General features: G+C 41.2%; 1 protein-coding gene across 1 annotated transcript; it reads left to right on the plus strand.

Annotated features, from left to right (window-relative positions):
• The first annotated feature begins 350 nt into the window (after nt 1–350).
• On the plus strand, nt 351–11,762 carry LOC108249396 (terminal nucleotidyltransferase 5A). The gene is made up of 2 exons (XM_017438779.3): nt 351–693; nt 8,777–11,762. Exons 1-2 carry the CDS (start codon nt 538–540, stop codon nt 9,800–9,802), a joined length of 1,182 nt encoding a protein of 393 aa, XP_017294268.1. The 5' UTR covers nt 351–537; the 3' UTR covers nt 9,803–11,762.
• The last annotated feature ends 11,251 nt before the right edge of the window (nt 11,763–23,013 follow it).

Below are 23,013 nucleotides of genomic sequence, written 5' to 3' on the forward strand. Positions count from 1 at the left end.
GTCACGGAATAAAATAAAAATTAAAAATAAAATTAATTTTTGAGCTCTATTACCTTATAACGCGATGATTATATTGTACAAACATAATAATTTAATCCAGATGGTGACGGTAATATGCTTTTAGCCTGCACTGACAACTAAAAAAATTTAATTATATATATTTACTTTAACGTGATAGTGTTAAAAATAATTTTCTTCCGTACACTTCAGTACTTTTCTTCGCGCTTCAGCCCTGAAGTCTCCTTTTCCCCACGGAGTTTGAACGTCTCCTGACGCACGGAGACGTCAGTCTGAACTTCCAGCCAATCAGGAGCCGCATCCAGTCCGGCTAAAAGACCCCGCTGAGTCCGGAGGAGTTGTTAATCTGACAGGAGGCAGACCGGAGCTGCTTGGGACACGCTAACTATCTCGGACCGGTCCGGTGTTACAGCGAACTGTGCCGCTCCTGTTCAGAGCTTTGGATCTTTCTGAGCAGACACACACCAGCTGCAGTGACCCGAAGGTACCAGTCAACACTCCGAGCTCGGTCCGGTCGTCATGTCCTTCGGTGATGCCTCGGAGCAGAGTCGGCGGGTCAGCGTGCTGTCTTGGGACCAGGTCCGGCGCCTGGACTCCATCCTCGGGGAGAGTGTTCCGATCCACGGCAGAGGGAACTTCCCCACGCTGTCCGTGAAGCCCCGGCAGATCGTCCAGGTGAGACTGGTCCTCTGGTTCCGACGGTCCAGGACGGAGACCCGTCCTAAAGTCCTGCTTCTGAGGAGCGATTTAATATTTCAATCCGATTGTTTAATGGCGAAAAAAATCACTGCATGAATTTACATCCATTTCTTTTTAAAGGTAAAACTCCATTTTATTGTTTGTGTTAAAAGAGATAAAACAAACACTTGAAATGCTTATCGCCCGCCGCCGAACAGGATAATGGTTTTGCCTGTATTCCTGTGTGTTTGTTAGCAAAATATCTCATGGACAGATTTTAATGAAACTTACAGAAAATATTCATTAGATGAGCATCTCCAGCTGATCAACATTTGGAGTTCATTCAATTCAACATGACTGGCTTGAACTCAGCCAGTTTTACAGATATTCAGCTAAAACTTAGTATGATAGTAGCCGACTCTAATCTCCAATAGCTATAACAAACATTAACTGACTGTCGGGTCTGTTTTAAAAAAACGTAAAAAATTAACAATTACAGTCAACTTTGTCTGTTAGCAAAATATCTCATGAACCGCTGGACAGACTTTAATGAAACTCTCAGAAAGTGATCATTCGATGAACATCTACAACTGATGAAGTTTTGGAGTCAGTCCAGTTGAAGCTGACTGCCACAGCTATTCAACTTTAGTCAGGACAGAAATGCTCTAACTTAGACTTTGGAGTGGTAGTAGCTGAGAGTCTTTCCCATCTTGGTTCTTGTCTGAGCCAGGGCTGAAATCTCTTGGGATGGGGCAGGACGTTTCTTTTTAAATCCCTGTAATCCAGGTACACATTTCACTGAAGGATTCAGATTTCCACAGGGATCCTGTGGAGGTAGAACGACCCCCTGAGCAAACACACGTCTTTAAAAGGAGCCCCCCCAGCATGTGGTCTGACAACCCCGTGCTAATAATATCTTCCCTTCATTATACAGACCTGTAGGCTATGGGAACTCCAAACTTTCTTTTTTTTCCATAAACCACAGAGATTTTTTTATTGACCTTTCCGAGAGCAGCTTCTGGAAAACGTCTCTCCTCGCGTCTTCTACAGTAGCTGTCTGTTCCTGGAGGACGACTAAAGGCAGGGACATTTTATAACTGTTTCCTTAAACTCAGAGTCAGGGGCAGAGTGTGATTGCCCGCCACACCTGTACCCGCCTGCGAGGGTCCGTCAGGGAGAACCCAAAAAAAGGGTGGTGCTAAAGACGCAGCAGGCGGAGAACATCGCAGATGAAAACATAACCCTCAGAAGCAGGGCGTCCGAAGAGTCCTCCTGTTCCTCCTCTGGTACGTGCAGCTCAGGGACGGCTGCGGTCACTTTGACTCGACACATTTCACACCTTTGATCATGTCTTCCTCAGAAAAAAATACAACAACCCAGAGCAAACGTTTTATTTTTATTTAGAATGAGTTTACTATTATACCTATGAAATTATCACTTTTAAGCATTATGTGAAATATTTAGGTATTAATTGCATTTATGGGTTTTAAATAAAGAGGAACTAAATCACATGATGCATTTAAAAAAATAAATTGGTTTAAAACTGTGACACTGTAGTATTTATCATTAGTTATACAGTCAAATCACATCGACTCATGCCTGGTTGGGTATGAAAATTGTCTATCTCCCCCCCCCCAAAAAAAATTTCGGCTTAGGTACGAACAAGAAAACTGAGCTACAGGCATTGGTATGTCGGGTATTTTAAGTGAACCACAGTGTTCAGATATGAAACCACTCTCACACTTTGTAGACAAAAGATATTTAGGTCCCTTTCCAGCTGTAGACTTAAGTTACTTCTGTAAAGTGTGAAATGAATATTTCTGATCCTTTCAAAACACCTGAACAGAAAATATATGAAAGGTTGTTTAAAGTTTGATGAAAGACATTTCTTGGACTTCATGTTTTAAATTACGAAATTTAAAAACAAAATCTTTACTAGTCGGGGGTAAAACCCCCCACAAAAATAACTCTGAGCGTCCCCACAGTCTTACTGCCATCATAGTAGTTTATTTTGAAAGGATTATAAAGTGGAAGTAATGGTCACAGGTGAGCTCAGCTTTATCGTCAGCCCGTTGGAGCAGAATCAGCATGTGGTGCCCTGATATGAAGAGTGAGGACATGTCCAATCAGGGTGGCTCTTGGCTCTGTCGTCTGTCCTGTCTTTGCCTGTAGACCTCCTGAGGATGATGGCAACTGATGGCTGTTGCTATGACAACTACCAGTTCTTCTTGTCTGGACTCTGCCCCCGACCCGATGACCCATTAACCACCTCCCCAACAGCTCCATGTCACGTTTCATTTGTGTTTTAGTTGAATCAAAGCTGAAGGACAGAGGAACATGGGTTGATTTAATAATTAATAATTAATAATTATTCAAAATGAACAATTATTTTATTAACTAAATGTAATGTAATGTTGTTTAAGATTTTTTTGTATACTTTATAAATGGTGTGCCGTATAATGTAAAATAATATTAGCGCATTATTAATAATAGAAATTATTGGTACTTCCAGTGGCTCACTGGGGTCACCATGGTAACCACACACCTGCGTCTGTCACTCTGTCCGCACTCTTAATAAGAAAGGCAGGGGAAAGCCTCAAAGAAACAGGCGAAGTTTGAAAATCGTTGTACTGAAAAAAACCTTGAACTTCAAGTGTTGCTTCATGAAGTCTCAAATCAATTATTTATGCAGGTTTTAAATAGAAAATATTAAAATAAATAAATTTAAAAATTCACTTTTAGTTTTTAAGAAGTGCTATTGTTGTCAATAGAGAATTGTCTTTGCCATATGATATCGTTACCAAACCTTTCAGCTGCTCTTCCTGATTGAGCTGCACATTTTAATGTAGTTTTGTGTGTCTATTAGATTTTTCTTTTTCTCCTAGCTGCAAGAGGAATACTGACTGAAAAATTGTGATTTAAAAAAGGAAAAGGATAAAGATTAACGGTGAAATAATATTAGGGGTGCTTCAGGGCTTTTGCAACTGCACCTATAATGATGTGTAGACTGATTTAGGAAGTTTGCTGTGGGTCACCAGGCAGCAGCACCAGCAACATTATTTAGACAAAAATTAAGCCGATCTCAATGTTCCCCCATGATGGAAAATATGATAAATGGTGTCGGATCTCTGGATTTTTCTTCCCACCTGGAAAAACCCTAAAATCAGTGGCTTCCCACACAGAGCGACCAGAGCAGTCAGATACCTGAACCAAGTGGCTGAATCATGCGACCCCACCAGTCTAAACACCAGACTGATCCGTCTGCCGTAGATACAGGGGTTTGGAGCTGAACGTGCTATCGCTTCCAAGATGACGTGATCAGAAGCCCCCGTCTGCAGCGTCTCTGTCCAAGGGCCATATTTAAATACCATCTGTTTGTGGTCTGAGTGGTGAAGGAAACTTCTACTGTTAACGGCAGACTCATTTAACATCAGCAGTCATCAAACCGCAGCCGGAAGCCACCATGTGGCTTCATGTTGCCCTTTGCAGGCTACACCTTCAGACACAACACCGTATGGAAGAAGGCTTTCCGAAGTTACATAAACTGACGGGGGATGGGGGCCGTTTCCTGGAATAGAAGTCCTTTTTCATGAACAGTAGTGGCTGGATGTGAGGAATGAATTAGTGGCTGACTTGTGGGTTATGCTTGACAACGTATCAGTGTGGTAAGATCAGACGCCTGAGGCTTCAGTGTGGGCCTCAGCAGACTGTAAACCAACCCCTCACTGGGCTATTGTTGAGGCCGAGCAGCACGAAGACACCGTGTTCTCCCCGAGGACACAACCGGGAACATTCGTCTTTCAACACGTCATCTTTTTATTGAGGCGGTGGTTTCTGTTTGGACACATTTTCTGTCTGGTGCTATCCAATTTTATTTTTTCTGAATTTCCATGTTTTATGACATATCCACATTTTTTTCCCATCTAGTCTCTTTGCTTGATTAATAAAAATTTTAAACAAAAAATTCCAGTAAAACGTGTTTTTAGTTCAACAAATAATTCAATTCTTTATTAATGTTAAAATATAATCTGTCCATAATTCATTTAGAAAACTAAAATATGTTAAAACAACCCTTCCTTTTTGTAAAATATACTTTTATGTACTCATTTTGAGTACATAAAGAACACATTGTGTCTGATTTGTTGTTTTTTACCGGAGGTTTCGGTGGACAGCTTTCAGCTTGGCGGAGACAAAACTTCACCTAAAACAGGTGTTGTTTTATTACTGACTGTAGTGGAATATCTCATTCTCTGCAAACAGCTACAAAGTTTTTAACAAACTCACGTGTCACTTCTGCTGACGTGTTAAGTTAACGTTAGTTAATATGATTATTCGGTCGTCACACTATTCTTTGCGACTATGTGCTGACAGAAGTTATTGAAAACTTGTTCATAGATATTGTTTAAACATTGTTTTATTATGCTTAGTGTTAAATGTCATAATTTCCGGATGCCTGCCTCAGATTTTTTTAGTTTCAGTTCCTGAAACAACTGTAGCTCGTTTTTGTCTTTCATACCATTTATAGTTTCCTCTCAGACATTAACCCTTTCAGAACACAATCAAAGTTTAATGGCAACAGGATCGAGATAAAAAGCGATAAATGTAGAAAAAGCTGCAAAAATGGCTTCATTGTTGTTTTGGTTTCTAGAGCACACAAAAAACTGTGGGCATGCATAAAAATAGGCTGCTTACATCACTGTTTCTGAAACGCTTTGTATTTCAAGTCCAGTTTCGATCATGCTCACTTTGAGCAACAGCTCTATAACTGTTATTTAAAGGAAAGTTTTCTACCGAATCTTAATGAGAAGAGAGGGAGGCTGCGGGCAGAGTGAGTTTGGAATTGGTTGGTTTTAACATCACAGTTAGATCTGGTCACATTAGTTTTATCTTGCATAGAAAAATGGAACAAGACAAATTTCCCTAAATAGTGACCCTTGGTTATAATCTATCAAATGGTTATGTGAATCCCTACAGCAGCCAAACAAGCACTTCACTGAGGAAAGAAATATACACAAGTAGAACCAAGTGTGTCACATTTCAGCCCAGGACTCTCACAGGTGAAGGGACAACCCAGTCCAGAAAGATTGTCCAAACAGAGGAAAAACCACCCTCACGCTCTGCTGCTTTGCCAATCTACCGGCTGGATTAGTTTGGAGGGAACTGGAAGGTCAGAGCCTTGTAAATGTTCGTCGGTGGTTGTCGTTTGCTTGGCAGAAAGATGATTTGACTCACTGCCCAGTGCTCAGATTGGCGTCCAAGGAACCGCAGGCTGGTAAATGGTTGGGTAATTTCAAACGGCCATAATAAAAACTCAAGCTGGCCGCAGTTTAAATGAACTGCTCAAGGAAACTACAGAGACAGTAGGGGGAGAAGTGAAGACTGTTATGTGTTGCCAAGGCGTTGTCAGCACTAGACAGTCTGATGTGTTTGCGCCTCTTTTTTTACGGGGCTTCTCTGCTCCTGCATCGGCGGAAGTGTCTCCCGTCGCTTGGCACTCCAGGTGAAAAGTTCTTATGTGTGTTTTATGAGTGTGAATGGATGAACATAATAGGGGGGAGAAATAGACAGATCAGGACATTCTACTTCCTCTGACTCTGACTGAGCTTCTGGTGTAAGTTTGGAGTGAAAACTGCTGGGAGTTACACTTGTTGGATAGTTCACAACAAAACCTCTTCTCTGAAGTGTGGTCCATAAGTTTAATTTCATCCTGTAAGAGTTTGAGGACAGGAAAGAGACGCAGATAAACACAAGTTTTAGGCCAGCAGTATAAGCCTACCTAGTGCTGGGCGATATGAAAAAAATCCTACATCATGATATGGATAATTTTATATCACGATATACCCCAATTACGTACGTTATCAGTTATTCTCTGAAAAATATGAAAAAATAATCTAATTTCTTACTTTTTTCAAGCTTTATTTCGAAGTGACATTTAACTGAACTTTCCCAAATGAGATCTGCTGCATTTTAGTGCAGCAATATATATGTACCTGTTAGACATAACAGTATCAAATGACAACAGACTCCATTATCTTTGGCCGGCTATAGTTTCACTTTTCACAACTTTCCCGGCTCTTTTACAACTTGTTTGTTTGCACTTTTTGGATTGTTAAATATTCTTTTTAGTGTTTCTTCTTTAAGTGATTGAAGAGGTTTGTTGTGTTGGCGTCAGATGAGAAAACAGTCTAATAGCAGAGTTAGCATTAGAATTAGCAGAGTTAGCATATTACCTTTTTCTGCTCTGTGTCGGACTTCTTGAACCAAATCACAGACGTCCCCCTTGTTTTGGTAAAAGTCTTTCTTCTTGGGCTGCCTGCTAGCTGTCTCTACTTGTTGCGACCCCGGGTTTGATACATTATGCGTCTCCATCTTTCAGCACTTATGGTGAAAATACGGCGCCGCACAGAAAGCCGCTGCCGTAAAGCAGCGTCATGTCGCAAAACGGAGGTTCTTCGCAAAATAGTTATTTTTTCTTCTTATTTATCACTTATATAAACTGAATGTACGCAAAGTGACAACACTAATACATTCGTCGTAGCCTACATTATGAAATATTTACATGAATCATTGATACAATTATGATAGAAACGAAAGAAACGATAGAGACGATAGAAGAAAATATATCATGATAGACACTTTTCTATTGTCCCCACGATATGTATCGTTATATCGCCCAGCACTAAGCCTACCAATATAACTGAAAGGATAACCCAACCCAACCCTAACCATATGACTTATCAAAACGGAAAGTTTTATGCCTCATCTTAAAAGTGTCAACCTCATGGACAGAAACTTGAATTTGGTTCCAAAAAGAGAGGAGCCTGAGAACTGAAAGCTCTGCCTCCTGTTCTACTTTTAGAAACTCTCGGAACCACAAGTAAACCTGCAGTCTGAGAGCGAAGTGCTCTGTTGGTCCTTAGCTGTTTTTGTCCTGGCTAAGGTTGATAAGTTGTAGGGGCCACCTTTAAATTTGGGTGACTGGAAAATGCAATCAGTTGTAGATGTACATATAATGATTACTTTCTGCGGTGAGCAGTAAGGTTCTGAATGTTGGTGTTCTAATGGGAACATCTGGAGGTAAAACCAAAACAAAAATGGTAGATCAGGAAAACAGATCCCCTGGGATCAGTGAACGTTGTCAAATGCACAGCTGTGTTTGGGATTTTCTTTGAAAATGTTCTTTCCTTTGTGGTGTTGACGTTGTCTAACAGACAGGAAGCACAGACATGTCAGCTGTCTGGGGCGCATGTGTGGTGTGATGGACCCCGTTTCCTCAGCCCTGAGTTAAAGATTTGACTCCCTTTCTGCTATGCTGGTGCTCTTTGTTGTTCGCATAAGATCAGATACAAGTGGTATTTGCTTTGTTACTGATATAGCTTACAGTATGTAGGACACTGTCTCCCTAAAGCAACCGATTCCTGCCACTGATACCTTTTTTATTTTGACTGAGGGTCACGGTTTCTAAGCAGTCATGTCATCATCGTGGTTCTGCAGCAACAAAATGAAATTTAACCTGAGCAAAGAACTTGGTGTCACCTGCTTTTACTGGATTCCTGCATGGGAAACAAAACAAAACAAAAACATCTTGGCAGCATGTTTTCCAGCAGCTTTCTTTGTCATGAGACTTATTGTGACATACAGAAACTCATGCGATAATGTGAGATCTTGCAGGGTGTCTTAGCACTCAGAGAATGTGTTGTGAAAGACCCTCTGCTACTACCATGCCAAACTTTAGCTCAGTATTTGTAAAACTAACTGACTTATAGCCATTTTTGTGTTGGCTAATATCAATTAGCTATGGTGGTCATCTTGAATTGGGTTGACTCCAAAAGTTATTCAGTCACAAATGTACACCCAGTGATCACTTTCTGAAAGTTTCATTAAACTTTGTCCAGTGGTTCATAAGATATTTTGCTAACAAAACAAACGTGGGCAACAACATTAATGTGCTTCTCCTTTGGTGGTGGGGGGAAGTTGGCATCTAATTCATGCTGCTTCATGCACGACTACATGCACATCTTCTGATCGGTGTCTTGCTTTGGACCCCAGTCACTCAGTTTTCTCTCTCGTTATCTTTTAGGTGGTCAGGGCTCGACTGGAGCAGCATGGTGTGGTCATACGTGACGTTAAGCTGAATGGCTCAGCGGCCAGCCACGTGCTCCACCAGGACAACGGCCTTGGGTACAAAGACCTGGACCTGATCTTTGGCCTGAGGCTTTCTGACGATAAAACTTTCCATCTGGTAAAGGAAGTGGTTCTGGACTGCCTGGTGGACTTCTTGCCTGAAGGGGTCTGCAGGGAGCGGATCACAGCCCTCGCCCTGAAGGAGGCCTATGTGCAGAAACTGGTGAAGGTTTGCAATGACACGGACTGCTGGAGCCTCATCTCGCTGTCCAACAACACCGGCAAGAACGTGGAGCTGAAGTTCGTGGACACTCTGCGGAGGCAGTTCGAGTTCAGTGTGGACTCCTTCCAGATCACCCTGGACTCGCTGCTGCTGTTCGACCGCTGCTCTGAGACGGCCATGTCCGAGACCTTTCACCCCACCGTGCATGGGGAGAGCATGTATGGTGACTTCGAGGAGGCTCTGGACCACCTTCGCTCCAAAACCATCGCCACCCGGAGCCCTGAAGAGATCCGAGGCGGCGGGCTGCTCAAGTACTGCCACCTGCTGGTGCGCGGCTTCCGTCCGTCCTCGGAGAACGAGATAAAACACATGCAGCGCTACATGTGCTCACGCTTCTTCATCGACTTTCCGGACATAAATGAGCAGAAGAGGAAACTGGAGGCGTACTTGCAGAACCACTTTGCGGGAATTGAGCATAAACGCTACGAGTACTTGTTGGCGCTGAGGCGGGTTGTGGACGAAAGCACCGTGTGTCTGATGGGCCACGAGCGACGACAGACGCTCACACTCATCTCTGCCTTGGCACTGCGTGTCATGGCTGAACAGAACGCCATCCCCGCTCTGTCCAACATCACCTACTACTACCAGCCGGCGCCGTACGTCAGAGACGTCAACTTTAGCAACTACTACGTGGCGCAGGTCCAGTCGGCTGTGTCTCTGTGCAGTAACTCTTATCAAACATGGCTGCCCTGCAGCTGAGCAGATTTGTGGGGAGTTTGGTGAACATTAATGCCTGTTAAAGTCCACAGCAGGCATCAGCATTGTGTTAGGGCTCAGCTGCAGGAGACAGTTTGCTACGGTTCTGTGTCCACTGGCCTGGTCCGGTTCTTTGTGATACCTGACTGTTTTTGTTTTTCTGAAAGGTGAAATTCATTCATGAATGTAATGAAATTTCTTTGTTTAATAATGATTTTTCTTTGTTGCATTTGTTAAAGCTTTAGTATTTAATGTTTTTATTTCCTCTGTGTAAAAGGCATCATCTGAGGGGTACACTACGAAGCAAGAGTTCCCACTTAGCCAACCGTGTTGAGCTGAAAGTCAGAGCATTCGGTGTCTTTATTTTAGCTACATCACCATGGTAACAGAGGTTATCTTCCGATAGTTAACGCCCAGTAAGAAGCGCAACCTGGTCACTTATTCTGTTCCTAATGATACCCCACACATAAATGTAGATTGTAACATTGATGCATCATCCTAGTTTTGCTCTGTGTTGCAAGATTTATGATAAATGTTGAATTGTCAAATGATAAGTTAAAAATTCCATCGTCAGTTCACCACATCCAGGTGTTAAATGATTAAATGTTGGCATTTTTATTGTCAAATTGAACCACAAACAATGTTTCTTTATATTCAGTCAGTCTAATATTCTTTCTTTTCTATTATTGGGCTACAGTGGAGGTGTCCAAATGGTGGCCCAATATGCAGGTCCGGACTCTGAAGAAGTGTCTGAATTTCAGCATAACTATTATTTTTATTTTATGTATACATGTTCTTTTTACCACATTTTCCTGTAGTTGTGGTAATTTATTTAAAGCAGCGCAACTTTTCCTGTGTTTACGGTGATTAATTTCAGGCAGTGCAGTTTTTTTTATTTTAGCATTTGCCGTAGTTCTCATGCCTAGCTCAGAGTGCTTTCTGCTTCTTTCTGCTTTCTGCTTCTCTGTCATTAAAGGAGAATTCAGAAACATTTCTTAAGGTGGACCGCACTGAATTTTAATTGAAGACCACTGGTCTACAGCCTGCTGTCCTTTAGGAATGAAGTCTCTAATTTTTATTTTTTTATCTTGTCCTCCGGTAACTATTCATTAGATTGGTGCATTTTAAGTGGAAAAAAGTGAATGCACACAGAGACTAAGGCAGGAAGCACCATGGTAGTACCTGTCATTTCGTAGAGTTTTAAGCTTTGTCAGGCCAGGATAAGGGAAGAAAGCCCAGCTTTGTTTAACTTGCTTCGTAGTTTACCCCCTCATGTCTATCTGGTTTCATTTTAGAGAAAGCAGCTTTGTTGTCAGATTAGATTTATAATGATGGAAAAGCTGAAGGCTGAAATCAGATGGAGTACGAAGCATCTAAACTGTAGAGATGTCACTCATGTAGCTGCTGAAGAACTGACACTGAAACAGTGACAGAACCGTGAATGAGCCAGAACTTTCAGCATCTTTTACCTTTGTTGTTAGAGGACACCATAACTCTGGACAATGTGGACAGAAACGACTCAGTTTTTGGTATCTTTTACCAAATTTAGCTGTTTATAAGTTACATTGATTGATCCATCTGTAAAAAGGGGGGAAAATCTGATTATTGTTGTTTTATTCTGTTGACAGACTTTAAAAGTGGAAAATATGAAAGCGAAATATGTGACAGAAGAACTTTGGCAGTTCTGTTTTGTTTTCTGATGGAGGCTAAATGTACATGTAAATAGTATGAAATCAGATAGCTGTCCTGTTGGCTTCAGCTGACCTAACTGGGGGCTAGAAAGGACCAAAGATTTACTTTTTTGTGCAGTGTGACAGAGACTTTGTGGTTCCAAGTGCCTAAATATGACAAACATTTTTTGTAAAACCTGTTTTCTTAATGTTTTACATCCAGGTTACTGTACATTTTGATATCCAGGGTCAGAATGTTGCTTTTTACATAATTAAAAATGTCAACAACTGAAGAATGGTTGCATGTTGTCTTTTTCTTTGAACAGTCTAAACCTCGACCTCTAACCCAAACATTAAACACATCCTTCAAGTTTTCTAAAGGCTCTAACAAGTCATCTCAGAGCACTATACAAAAAAAATAAGATTCAAACCATAAATCTGATTCAAATGGAATTTAAATTATGCTTTCTCATTCAGAACGTTATGAAATGTCAATTAGTAAAGGTTATTTATCTAAGGAAACTGGTAGACTGCATTAGATTCCCCATCCTGAGCAGCACGAGGAAACAGTGGAAAGGAAAAACTCCCTTCAGCAGATTAAACAACTTGTGCAATCTGTTAGCGCTCAGAATAACCTCCAGCAGTACCAGGCTCAGGATGGGCGGGGTTTGAGAGGGCAGAAAAGGAACACAAACACAGAAGGACTGGTCCAGGAGTAGTTTCTATGGGGTAAGAAACATGTTAATAATAAAAATAATTACAAATACAAACATGGAGAGTAGAGAGAGTAAAGACAGCAGCAGAGGGACGAAATGTGGTCAATTTGTCCTCCACCAGTCTAAGTATTAGGCAGCAGAACTAAGGAATAACTCAGAAAACCCAAGCCAACCCTAACCATAGGATTTATCAAAACAAAGTCTTGAGCTTGGTTTCAAAAGCAGACAGGGTGTCAGCCTCACAGACAGAAACTGGAAGTTGGTTCCACAAAACAGTAGTCTGAGAACTGAAAGCTCTGCCTCCTGTTTTAGAAACATTAGGAACCACAAGTAAACCTGCAGTCTGAGAGCGTCAATCAGAGAAATGGCTTTCATTATCTGGTCTAATCTGATCTCTGAATGGGACACCTGCAGACCAGAATTGCTGTTTTGTGGATTTTATGTTAATGGGACAAGCCAGCATGCATTTGTGCTTTGCTTTGCTGAAAAGTAGGATTAAATTATCCTAAATTTAGCACACTGACTAATAAAGGCAGGCAGATTGATCCAAATATTGACACCAACTTTGGTATCGATATTAATCAATATCAGTGTAGTGAGATCAATAAATTAGTGATAATTTTGTGCACTTTGCTCAAGACAAAAATCTAAAACTAAATCTAAATTAAAAATCTAATTATAAATATAAATTAGTCAATGTGGTCTGAACCACTGGACAGATTTTAATGAAACTTTCAGGAAGTAATCATTGAATGTACCTCTACAATGAAAATCTCTTGAAGTAGATCCAATTTAAGATGGCTGCCACAGCCAATACAAAAGCTCAGTCAGTTTTACTGAAATTGTGCTAAAGTAAATCAGTAAGTAAAGTCTGATGTGGTAGTAGCTGAGAACCATTCCCAAAAGATACTCTGAGTGTGACATACTCGATATGAGATCTTGCATGAATTTATTTTCAAGGTTTGATGAAATTGGCTACAATTCCGTCATTTCTCAACATAAAACGAATTTAGTCTAAAACTCTGGCATAAAACACAAAACAATAGGCTTTTAATTATAGATTCTAAAATGAGCCACGAACTGACTGCTGTCTTCTTATATGAGGGGCTGTAAACTGTTGTATTTGAATGATTCAGGCGGTTTGTTTTATCAGAGTTCATTTAGATGGAAACCATCTGTCAGAGTGAGTAATGGTAACAAGGGAAATATTCCCCTTAGGATTAACTGTCAGCTTGTTTTTAAACTGCTGCCGAAACATCCGGTGAACATATTGGCCCCGAGAGAGTTCCTCTAAAATAAACACGCATCAGTAACACTCAAGCGATGGTAATGAACCACTAGCTTTAAAAATAATGTATGAGAGGGACAACTTTGTAAATGTTTGTGATTTAGTATTTATTGGTTTAAAATACGTTTTTAGTCATTCATCTGTAAGGGATAATATTCAGTAAGGTAGTAAGACTCTCACACACACTTCATCGTAAGGTGAAGGTGGTCAGTTATGTTGCATGTTTGTTAGAAAAATGTCACATGAACCCCTCACAAATTGTAATAAAACTTGCAGAAAGATGTCTTTGGCCGAATCTCTACAACTGATCAACCTTTGATGGCAACTCAGTTCAAGATGGCTGCCACAGCCTACTGACCTTAAAAACACTAAAATGGCTAAAACTCAGTCACTTTTACACTTCAGACCTAAAATTTGGTGTGGTAGTAACTGAGATTGATCCCATCTCATATTTTGAGCGCTAACAGGTTGCCCAAGTTGTTTCAAATTTTGCCATTGACGAATTTGAGTCAACTTTGTTAAACCACCACTTAGATTTTCATGAAATTTTCAGGAAATAACCACTGGATGTACATCTACAACTGATTAAGTTTAGGAGTGCTGTAATAACAGTTATTACATTTCTGAGACTGTAATTGTCTCAGTCTTGGTCAGCGCCATCTATAATTAATTGTTAACTTTACCACAGAACCTCACTTCAAAATCTCCAAAAACTCTTTAATCCCATAATGAATTTACTAAAGTAATTTTCAGCATCATACAAAAAAAACACCAAAGCGCACTCATGTCCCACAGTTGGTAGAAGAATATGTGAAAACTTTGGGTTTGATTGTACTCTACTGAGTTGTAATATTCTACACTCTTATTGGCAGAAAAGTGCTGAACTCTGTGGGGTACTTTCCCTCAGTTACTCCAAAACAGTGTACAGATTATAAGTAAATTATTATTGTAGACAAGCTGTTATTAAATGTGGTTCAAACATTCCTGATTTCTGACCTGATAAACCAGATAGTTGGTAACACAACACATGAAGGTTGTCATACAGAGTGTTTAGAATCGAGTAAGCACTTTAAAAAAACTTTAAGCTCATTTTAAACAATGCGGTTAGTGGACTGAAGCCAAATTCCTGTCAGTCAGAAGAGAAACAGAAGAATCTTTTTGTCAGAGGAAAGCTATCAGCATCATTCTTTCACTGAATAAGGAAATGCAACCTGTTTCCACTCTCCCTATTTTTCAGGCCTTTTGTTATTTCACAGCCAAAAACAAAGGGGTGATCTTAACAGGACAGTCTGGTCATTTCTGAAGTGTTCTGTCAAATAGTTATTAATAGTTATCTTATCAGCTGTGACGAGTCACAGAGCACAGCATGTTGAGAAAAGAGCAAAGGTTTTAGTTCAGGCTAGGCTAATAGCTAGCCAAACAAGGGACACTTTTATATTGTTTTTTTCAGACTCATGAAGCAATACTTTCTCAAAAATGTCATCAAATTGTCAACTGTGAAAGAATATTACATTATCAAATATGAAACCACTACAGTTTGGAATGACACTGTTTGTTTCCTTTGTTGTTGTTTTTTCAACCAAACAACATCTGTGATAATATATGAATATATGTTTGCTGAGCTTACAAACACACTCAGATACACAAGGAAGAACGTTATCTCCTGGATTTTGCAGGTAAAGTTACTCACTTGCTGCAGAACTTTAATGGGAGCTATGCACTGAAAGTAGAGGAGAAACAAACTCAAGTATTGATCCCATTGTACTAGAATCAAGATGATCTGATACCAACATTGGTATCAATAATATCAATATTTGGATCTATCCGCACACCCAGCCTTTAAAAGCCAAATGAAATGTGACATGATCGTTCAGACTGAGGTGCCTATAAAATGTAATCACCACAATGGATGTTTTACAGACATGATCAATATAAAATGGGCTTTTTAACAAAAAGCAAACAAAAAAGCTTGTTCAGTGACAAAGTGTAAACTGCTTTCTACAAAGTAATGCCAATTTAATAAAAATATGCTATGTAAAATGAGTGATGGCATAAATATTTACTCCCTTTAAAGTGACTGTCCTGATCCAACAGAGGCTCAGCCTCATGGTGTCTCTTTAAGGTCTGTTCACTGATCGGCATAAACTGGTATGGGAATGGTTCGAATGGAAATACAGGTAGGAGACGAGGATGACATGGAGTTTGAGGGGTGGACATCAGTAGAGAGAGGAAGAGGGAAAATGAAAGAAGGGGTAGGAATGTTTGACTGTCCCATCTAGAGAGATAAAAAAGAAAATAGGAGATGTTGAAATGGTAAAGGTGTTAAAAGACGGAAATCTGTTAGTGACGTGTAAAAATGAAGAACAGAAAAATAAGGCTCTACAAGTTGACAATATTTGTAAAAAAAATGGTGATAGAAAAAAAGATTATAGGAGAAAATGACAAGAACGCAGGGTAATTTTGTCCAGAGAGCGAGACCAAAACCAGACACGGAGACAACAGCTGAAGGTAAGTGTGTTTATTTACAAGGTGACTATTATATACAGTGCGTGCTTCGTGGTAGGATCTGGAAAGCAAGAGGAACAGGGTGAGTCTCGGGTACCAATCCTACTATCAGCTGAGCACTGCAAGATGGTTTAATTATTGTTCTTTTGATCTTACAGGTCCAGGAGGTGTCCAGCGGCGAGGAGCAGATGAAGGAGGCGTTTAGGTGATCCAGGAGTTGACAAGCCAGTAATCCTGTCCAGGTGAGTATCCAAGTGTCCGAGGTAAGTATCCGTGAATCCGTAACTCCGTGACATGGCAAAGAATCTATAAACAAGAGGCATAGAGAACGTAGTCAAAAGGTTACCAAACTTGGTTAGAAAACAGTGGCTGCGAATCTAACCCAGGAGGTTCGATGCTCCAGCGAAGGTCTGGTCTCAACTGGAGGCTTAAGTACTGGCAGTCTTCATTATCCTGATCTGGATCACCTGTAAAAGTAGGAACTAGAGGAGCTGCCCCAAGGAGGGGCTAAGAACCCAGATCCCTACAGTACCCCCCCCCTCAATGATCGCCCCTTGGCAATCGAAGACGCCTCTCTGGATGGGTCCTGTAAAAGTCCGTAATCAACGTAGGGTCAAGAATAAGTGATCTAGGGACCCATGTGCGTTCCTCAGGCCCATACCCCTCCCAGTTGACAAGGAACTGCCGTCCCCTGCCTCTCTGCCTGACGTCCATTATACGGTTTACCGTAAATGCAGGCTGGTTATCGATTAACCGGGCGGGAGGGGGGAGGACGGTAGGAGGGCTCAACGGACTGTCCACTACTGGCTTGATCTGAGACACGTGAAATGATGGATGGATATGCATAGAGGCTGGCAGAGTCAAACGAACTGATGTGGGGTTTATGATTTTCTCGATGGGGAATGGCCCGATGAACCGAGGCGCCAGTTTTCTGGTGGTGCCTCTCAAAGGGATATCCTTGGTGGATAGCCAAACCCTATCACCCACCTTATAATTGGGTGCCGAGGAGCGATGACGGTCTGCATACCTCTTATTTTGCTCATTAGTTCTCTGAAGGGCTCTTCTGGCCTGTCTCCACATGCTTCTGCACCTTCGCAAATGAGCCTGCACAGAAGGGACAGTTAGTTCAAGTTCAAAACTCGGAAACAGTGGGGGGTTGTAACCCAAAGACGCCTCAAATGGAGATAATCCTGTGGCTGACGAGATGTGTGTATTGTGGGCATATTCAATCCAGACCAGTCTCTTGCTCCAGGTTGAGGGATTATCGCTGGCTAAACACCTGAGAGCCACCTCCAGTTCCTGATTGCAGCGCTCAGACTGACCTTTGGACTGAGGATGGTACCCAGATGTGAGACTCACCCTGGCTCCCAGTCCTTTGCAAAAGCTTTGCCAAACCTGAGAGGTGAACTGTGGCCCTCTGTCGGACACAATGTCTATTGGTATTCCATGTAGCCGAAAAACATGCTGTGTAATTATTTCGGCGATTTCGAGGGCGGTAGGTAACTTGGCGAGAGGGACAAAATGAGCGGATTTAGAGAATCTGTCGACTATGGTGAGTATAACAGTGTGCCCCTGGGAGGGAGGTAAACCCGTGACAAAGTCTAGGGCGATGTGAGACCATGGGCAGTTAGGAATGGCAAGGGGTTGTAACAAACCGGCTGGGGGCTGGTTACTACCCTTACAACGGGCACATGTCGGACAAGCGGACACAAACTCCTTAACATCTGCCATCAAACTAGGCCACCAGAAATAACGAGTTGTCAGCTGGGTCATGCGATGGATACCTGGATGGCAAGTGAACTGTTGGGAGTGTAGCCAATCAACGACTCTGGGTCTCACAGTTGTAGGGACGTATGTTTTTCCAGGAGGACCCCCTCCAGGATCAGGTTCCCTCCGTTGGGCCTCCTGGATTTCCCTCTCAATGTCCCAGGTTAAGGCACCTACGATTAGCGAGGGAGGAATAATTGGTTCCTCCTCTTCAGGGTAATCAGGACTAGCCCACAGCCTGGACAATGCATCTGGCTTTACGTTTTTCGAATCACTAAATGTGATGGTGAAGTTGAACCTCCCGAAAAACAGGGACCACCTAGCCTGTCGGGGGTTCAACCTCTTAGCTGTTTGAAGATAGGCCAGGTTCTTATGATCCGTCCAGATGATGAACGGCACCTCACACCCCTCTAGCCAATGCCTCCACTCTTCCAACGCTAACTTGATGGCTAGAAGCTCCCGGTTGCCCACGTCGTAGTTCTTCTCTGCTGGCGTAAGGCGGCGGGAGAAGTAGGCACAAGGGTGGACTTTGCTGTCCTCGGAGGACCTTTGAGACAGGATGGCCCCAACACCTGAATCTGAAGCGTCCACCTCGAGGATGAACTGAAGTTCGGGGTTCGGATGACATAGTATAGGGGCTGAAACGAAACAAGACTTTAGCTCATCAAAAGCGGACTGGGCTTCGGCAGACCAGACAAAAGGCTGTTTAGTGGAAGTCAACTGTGTGAGAGGAGCGGCAACCCTACTGTAGTCCTGAACAAACCTTCTATAGAAATTTGCGAAACCTAAAAACCTTTGTAGTTGTCTGCGGTCAGAGGGGATTGGCCAGTCGGCAACAGCCCTGATCTTCTCCGGGTCGGTCCGATAATGGCCTTGTCCGAAAATGAAGCCCAGGAAGCTGACGGTGGTGACGGTGAACTCGCATTTCTCTGCTTTCACAAATAATTGGTTCTGGTATAGTCGTTGGAGGACTGCTCGCACTTGGGCCCGGTGTTGCGCTGGATCCTGAAAATAGATCAGAATATCATCTAGGTATACAAAAACGGAAATGTTCAGAAAGTCACGTAGCACATCGTTTATGAGGGACTGAAACACTGCAGGTGCATTTGTGAGACCGAAGGGCATGACCAGGTATTCAAAATGTCCAAGAGGGGTCTTGAACGCAGTCTTCCATTCGTCCCCCTCCCGGATCCTTACCAAATGGTAAGCGTTGCAGAAGTCCAATTTTGTGAAGATCTTGGCAGCATGAAGTTGTTGGTGGACAGAGTCAATTAACGGGAGAGGATACTTGTTCTTGGTTGGGTTTGGGGAGAAATTAGCTTGCACTTGTTTTTCTCACCTATTTGAAACTACGGTGTTTTCTTTTTGTTTTGTTTTCTTATTGTCCTACTGATTGATGCATGTTAAGCTACCAAATTCAATAAAGCGAGTTGAAATATCAGAAGTTGAGTATTAGGACTGTCATGAATAATTTCATGACTTACAAACAAGTGCTGCAGTAAAAAAGGCTTTTTGAAAGATGTCAAAAACCAATAATGTAGGCGGAACATCAGGTCAACACATTAGTTAAAGTAACTGTCATCACTAGCCTGGTAAATAAAGTTTAACCCACAAACCTTTAGCTTTACACATGCAAGATGTTTAAATGTGTGACTGCTGAGTCAGCATTCACAATTACTTTCCTGTTTTTTTTCACATTTTTTTTACAATCTAACTACTACTGCATTATTTGTGCTATTCTAGCCATAACAAAATGTTCAGATCATCCAGGAGATGGATGAAGACTTTGGTTTAAAATATACTTCTTATAGCTAGGCTTTTACTACTTTTAGTTTTTAAATGACCTTTTGCAGCTTTTAGCTAGGTTTTAGCTACTTTTACCTTCTAGCTACTTTTTTGCTTCAACTCCAATTTCAAAGAAGTTGGGATGTGTAAAATAGAAATAAAAACAGAATGCAATGATACGTGAAACTTATAACCCCATAGTTTGTTCACAATGAAACAGTAAATATTTTAAATGTTTAAACTAAGTAATTTTAAAATATATTTTTTAGAAAAAAAACAGGAATTTAGATTTGATGGCAGCAAGACATCTCAAAGTTGTTCCAGGTCCATGTTTCCAAGTTGTCCCTTTCTTGTCTAATGGAGGATTCTAGCTGTTCAACAGACCCGGGTCTTCTTTGCTGGAGTTTTGTTTCATGATGCTTCACATGTTTTCAGTTGGTGAGGTCTGGACTGCAGGCAGACCAGTTCAGCATCTGGACTCTTCTACTATGAAGCCATAATGTTCTAATGGATGCTGTCTAAAGTTTACCATTGTCTTGCTGAAAAATGTAAAGCCTTCTTTGAAATCATGTAGCTGGGTGCTTATGTTTTAAAACCTGTGTGTACTATGTATATATACTCTGTATACTTTTGTGCATTGCTAGTCTTTTCCAGCTGTTTAAGCTGCCCATGCCAGAGGCACCATCAGAGAGGCAGGCTTTTGAACTGTGCACTGATAACAGGCTGGATGGTCCCTCTCCTTTTTAGTTTGGTTTTCCAAACAAAGAATTCTAAATTTTGATTCGTCTGACCACAGAATAGTTTTCTACTTTGCCTCAGTCCATTTTAAATGAGCTTTTGTCCAAAGAAGATACCAGCGTTTCTGGTTGGTGTTCACATGACTTCTTTGCATGATATAGCTTTAAGCAGCTTTTGTGGATGACACGAATGCTGACTTTATTGTCCCCATGGGGAAATTATTTTCCGCAAACCAACCCCTGCCCTCCCATCACCAAGTACAATGAAATACAGCATGAAAAAAGCATAACAGAACATCCTCACACAAGGTTCAACATCCTCAGCAGGACCTGTTATTTAGGGCGATTATAACTGTGGGCATCAGACTTTTCCTAAAATAAGCCCTCCTCCACTGTAATGTTCTATATCTGTGCCCCGAGGGCAGTAAGGTGAGGTGTTTCTGTAGTAGATGAGTGTGTTATTGATAACACAATGTGTTCAATGGCCTTATTATTGAGTTCAGAAAGATTGGATGTGGGAAGACTGATAATTTTTGCAGTAGTATTGGATATGTCTATAAGTTTAGTCTGATTTTTAACAGTAAGCATGTTATAAAATCAGGTAGAGCAGTATAGTAGAATGGATTGAATAATACTTTGATACAGTAACAAAGCATGTGATTAGTCACACTGTCACTCACAAAGTTACCAGTTAACTAACTTAACATACATGTTTTTGTTCAATGGGAGGAAACCGGAGAACCCAGAGAAAACCCACTTGTGTACATGTAAACCCCCCAGGCTGGGAGGAGAGCCTGCGACCGGCAGCTGGAACCACCACACAGTAGGTGTCACCCATGTTGGGCAACATTATGAAATTGTTCCACTATTTTTAGAAATACATATTTTTTGCAAACTGGTGAACCTCTGCCCATGTTTACTTCTGAGATTCAGTCTCTCTAAAATGCTCTTTTTTTCTACCCAGTCCTCTTACTGACCTGTTGCTAATTAACCTGATTAGTTGCAAAATACTCCTCCAGCTGTTTCCTCTTTTACAGCTTTTTGTTGCCCCTGTTTCTACTTTTCTGAGATGTGTTGCTGCCATCAAATTCAAAATTACTTTGTTTTTTTCCAAAACTGGTACAATTTCTACGTTGAAACATTTGACATGTTTACTATGTTCCATTGTGAATAAAGTCTTAGTTTTTATGATTTGCAAATCGTTGAATTCCATTTTTATTTATTTTTTACACAACTTTGTCAGAACTGGAGTTGTACTTTAGCTAGCCTTTTATTTCTTTTGCTCCTTTTAGCTATAGTTTTGCTACGTTAGTCTTCTAGCTAGCAATATGCTTCTTTTAGCTTTAACAACACTGTTTCAGCTTCTTCAGCAAGTTTCAGCAAAGTTATTTAGCACCTAGCATAAGCACAGCATTTTCTCTAGGTTACTTTTAATTTTTAGTCATTTTAAGAACAAAATGTTGCTCTTTTTGAAGTAATGTAGTTGTTTTGTTTCCATTTGAGTAGATAAAGGACCAGATGGAGATTGCTGAAAGGCTGTATTTTGCCCATGTGCGGTTCGGAGACACCCTCACAATTCATGTGCCAAGGCCCAGGGCTTGGTTCTTATCATCGCGTTTGCAAAATTAAAATAGACTTCTATTGTTTCAACTTGAAATATTACAGAAGTTTTGTTTTTCACTACAATTTAGAAGGATTTAAAATGTTTTTGTTTATGGATCATAATAAAAGAATCCTAAAAGTAGGCTGTCTTTGTCTGCATCAAAGTACGACCGGGAACAGCTTTTCTAAGATTGAATGCAGCAGCTGTAGTGGTGTTTTTCCTGGACAGATAGTGCAAATCACTCTGACGCTGTGGTCAGGACCATGGTTCATGCTGTTCCACGGACGCAGTGGGTGGGCTGACAGGGAGCGTTCAAAGATGCTGTTATCATTCTTCTGCTGCTGTGAGCATGAACCTCTGTCAGAATGTTGCTCACAGATGTGGTAGTTTAGGATGCCAGCTGATTAGATTATGTCCTCTGTAGTGGTGACAAACACCACCTGGGGGATGATGGGAAGGGTCAGCTAAAATGTGTAGGATTGAGTTGTCTCCAGTGTTAACACCAGTCTCCCTCTGCCTGTCTGAGTATTAGAGCTAGAAAAACAGATTCACTCTCAGATGAAAACTTCCATGGGTGGCTGAAGCGAAGATGGACGTGGTGTCCCTGAAAGAGGAGGATCAATGAATATTTCTTGGTTGGGTAAAATTAGAGAGGAAGTCAACAAATCAAATTTATATCAAAGAAAAGTGGTGAGAACTGTTCTTTTTACCGGTTTCACTCGCTGCTATCCAAATGAAGTTTCATAAAGCCACCACATGTAGGAATCTACTGAAAACAAATAAAATTTGTTTAGCCAACAGTGACTGAATCGAACTGATACTAATTTCAGACTTTACGGCCGAAGAATGAAGGAAGTGGTGCTGAAGCTTTTCTCATAAAGCTGTTTTACTGGAGCGAGTGGCATCGTTCCATCCGTCATCGTGTAGTTAGCAAATGATTCCCAGGACCTCCTAGGATTTCTATTTGTAGAATCTGAACATGTTCAAGAGAGGCTTCACCATGGTGATGTTTATTTGTTTGGTGTCCTGAAATGCAAAAATAAAATCGTCAGTGGGGCTGAAATGCATTTGACCTCCTCAGCTTTTAGGTGGTTAAAAATAAATTTATTAGGGAATTTCTGTCTCAAATGAGCATAAAAAAGA

This window comes from Kryptolebias marmoratus, linkage group LG5, assembly GCF_001649575.2.
Source record: "Kryptolebias marmoratus isolate JLee-2015 linkage group LG5, ASM164957v2, whole genome shotgun sequence".
Classification (NCBI taxonomy): domain Eukaryota; kingdom Metazoa; phylum Chordata; class Actinopteri; order Cyprinodontiformes; family Rivulidae; genus Kryptolebias; species Kryptolebias marmoratus.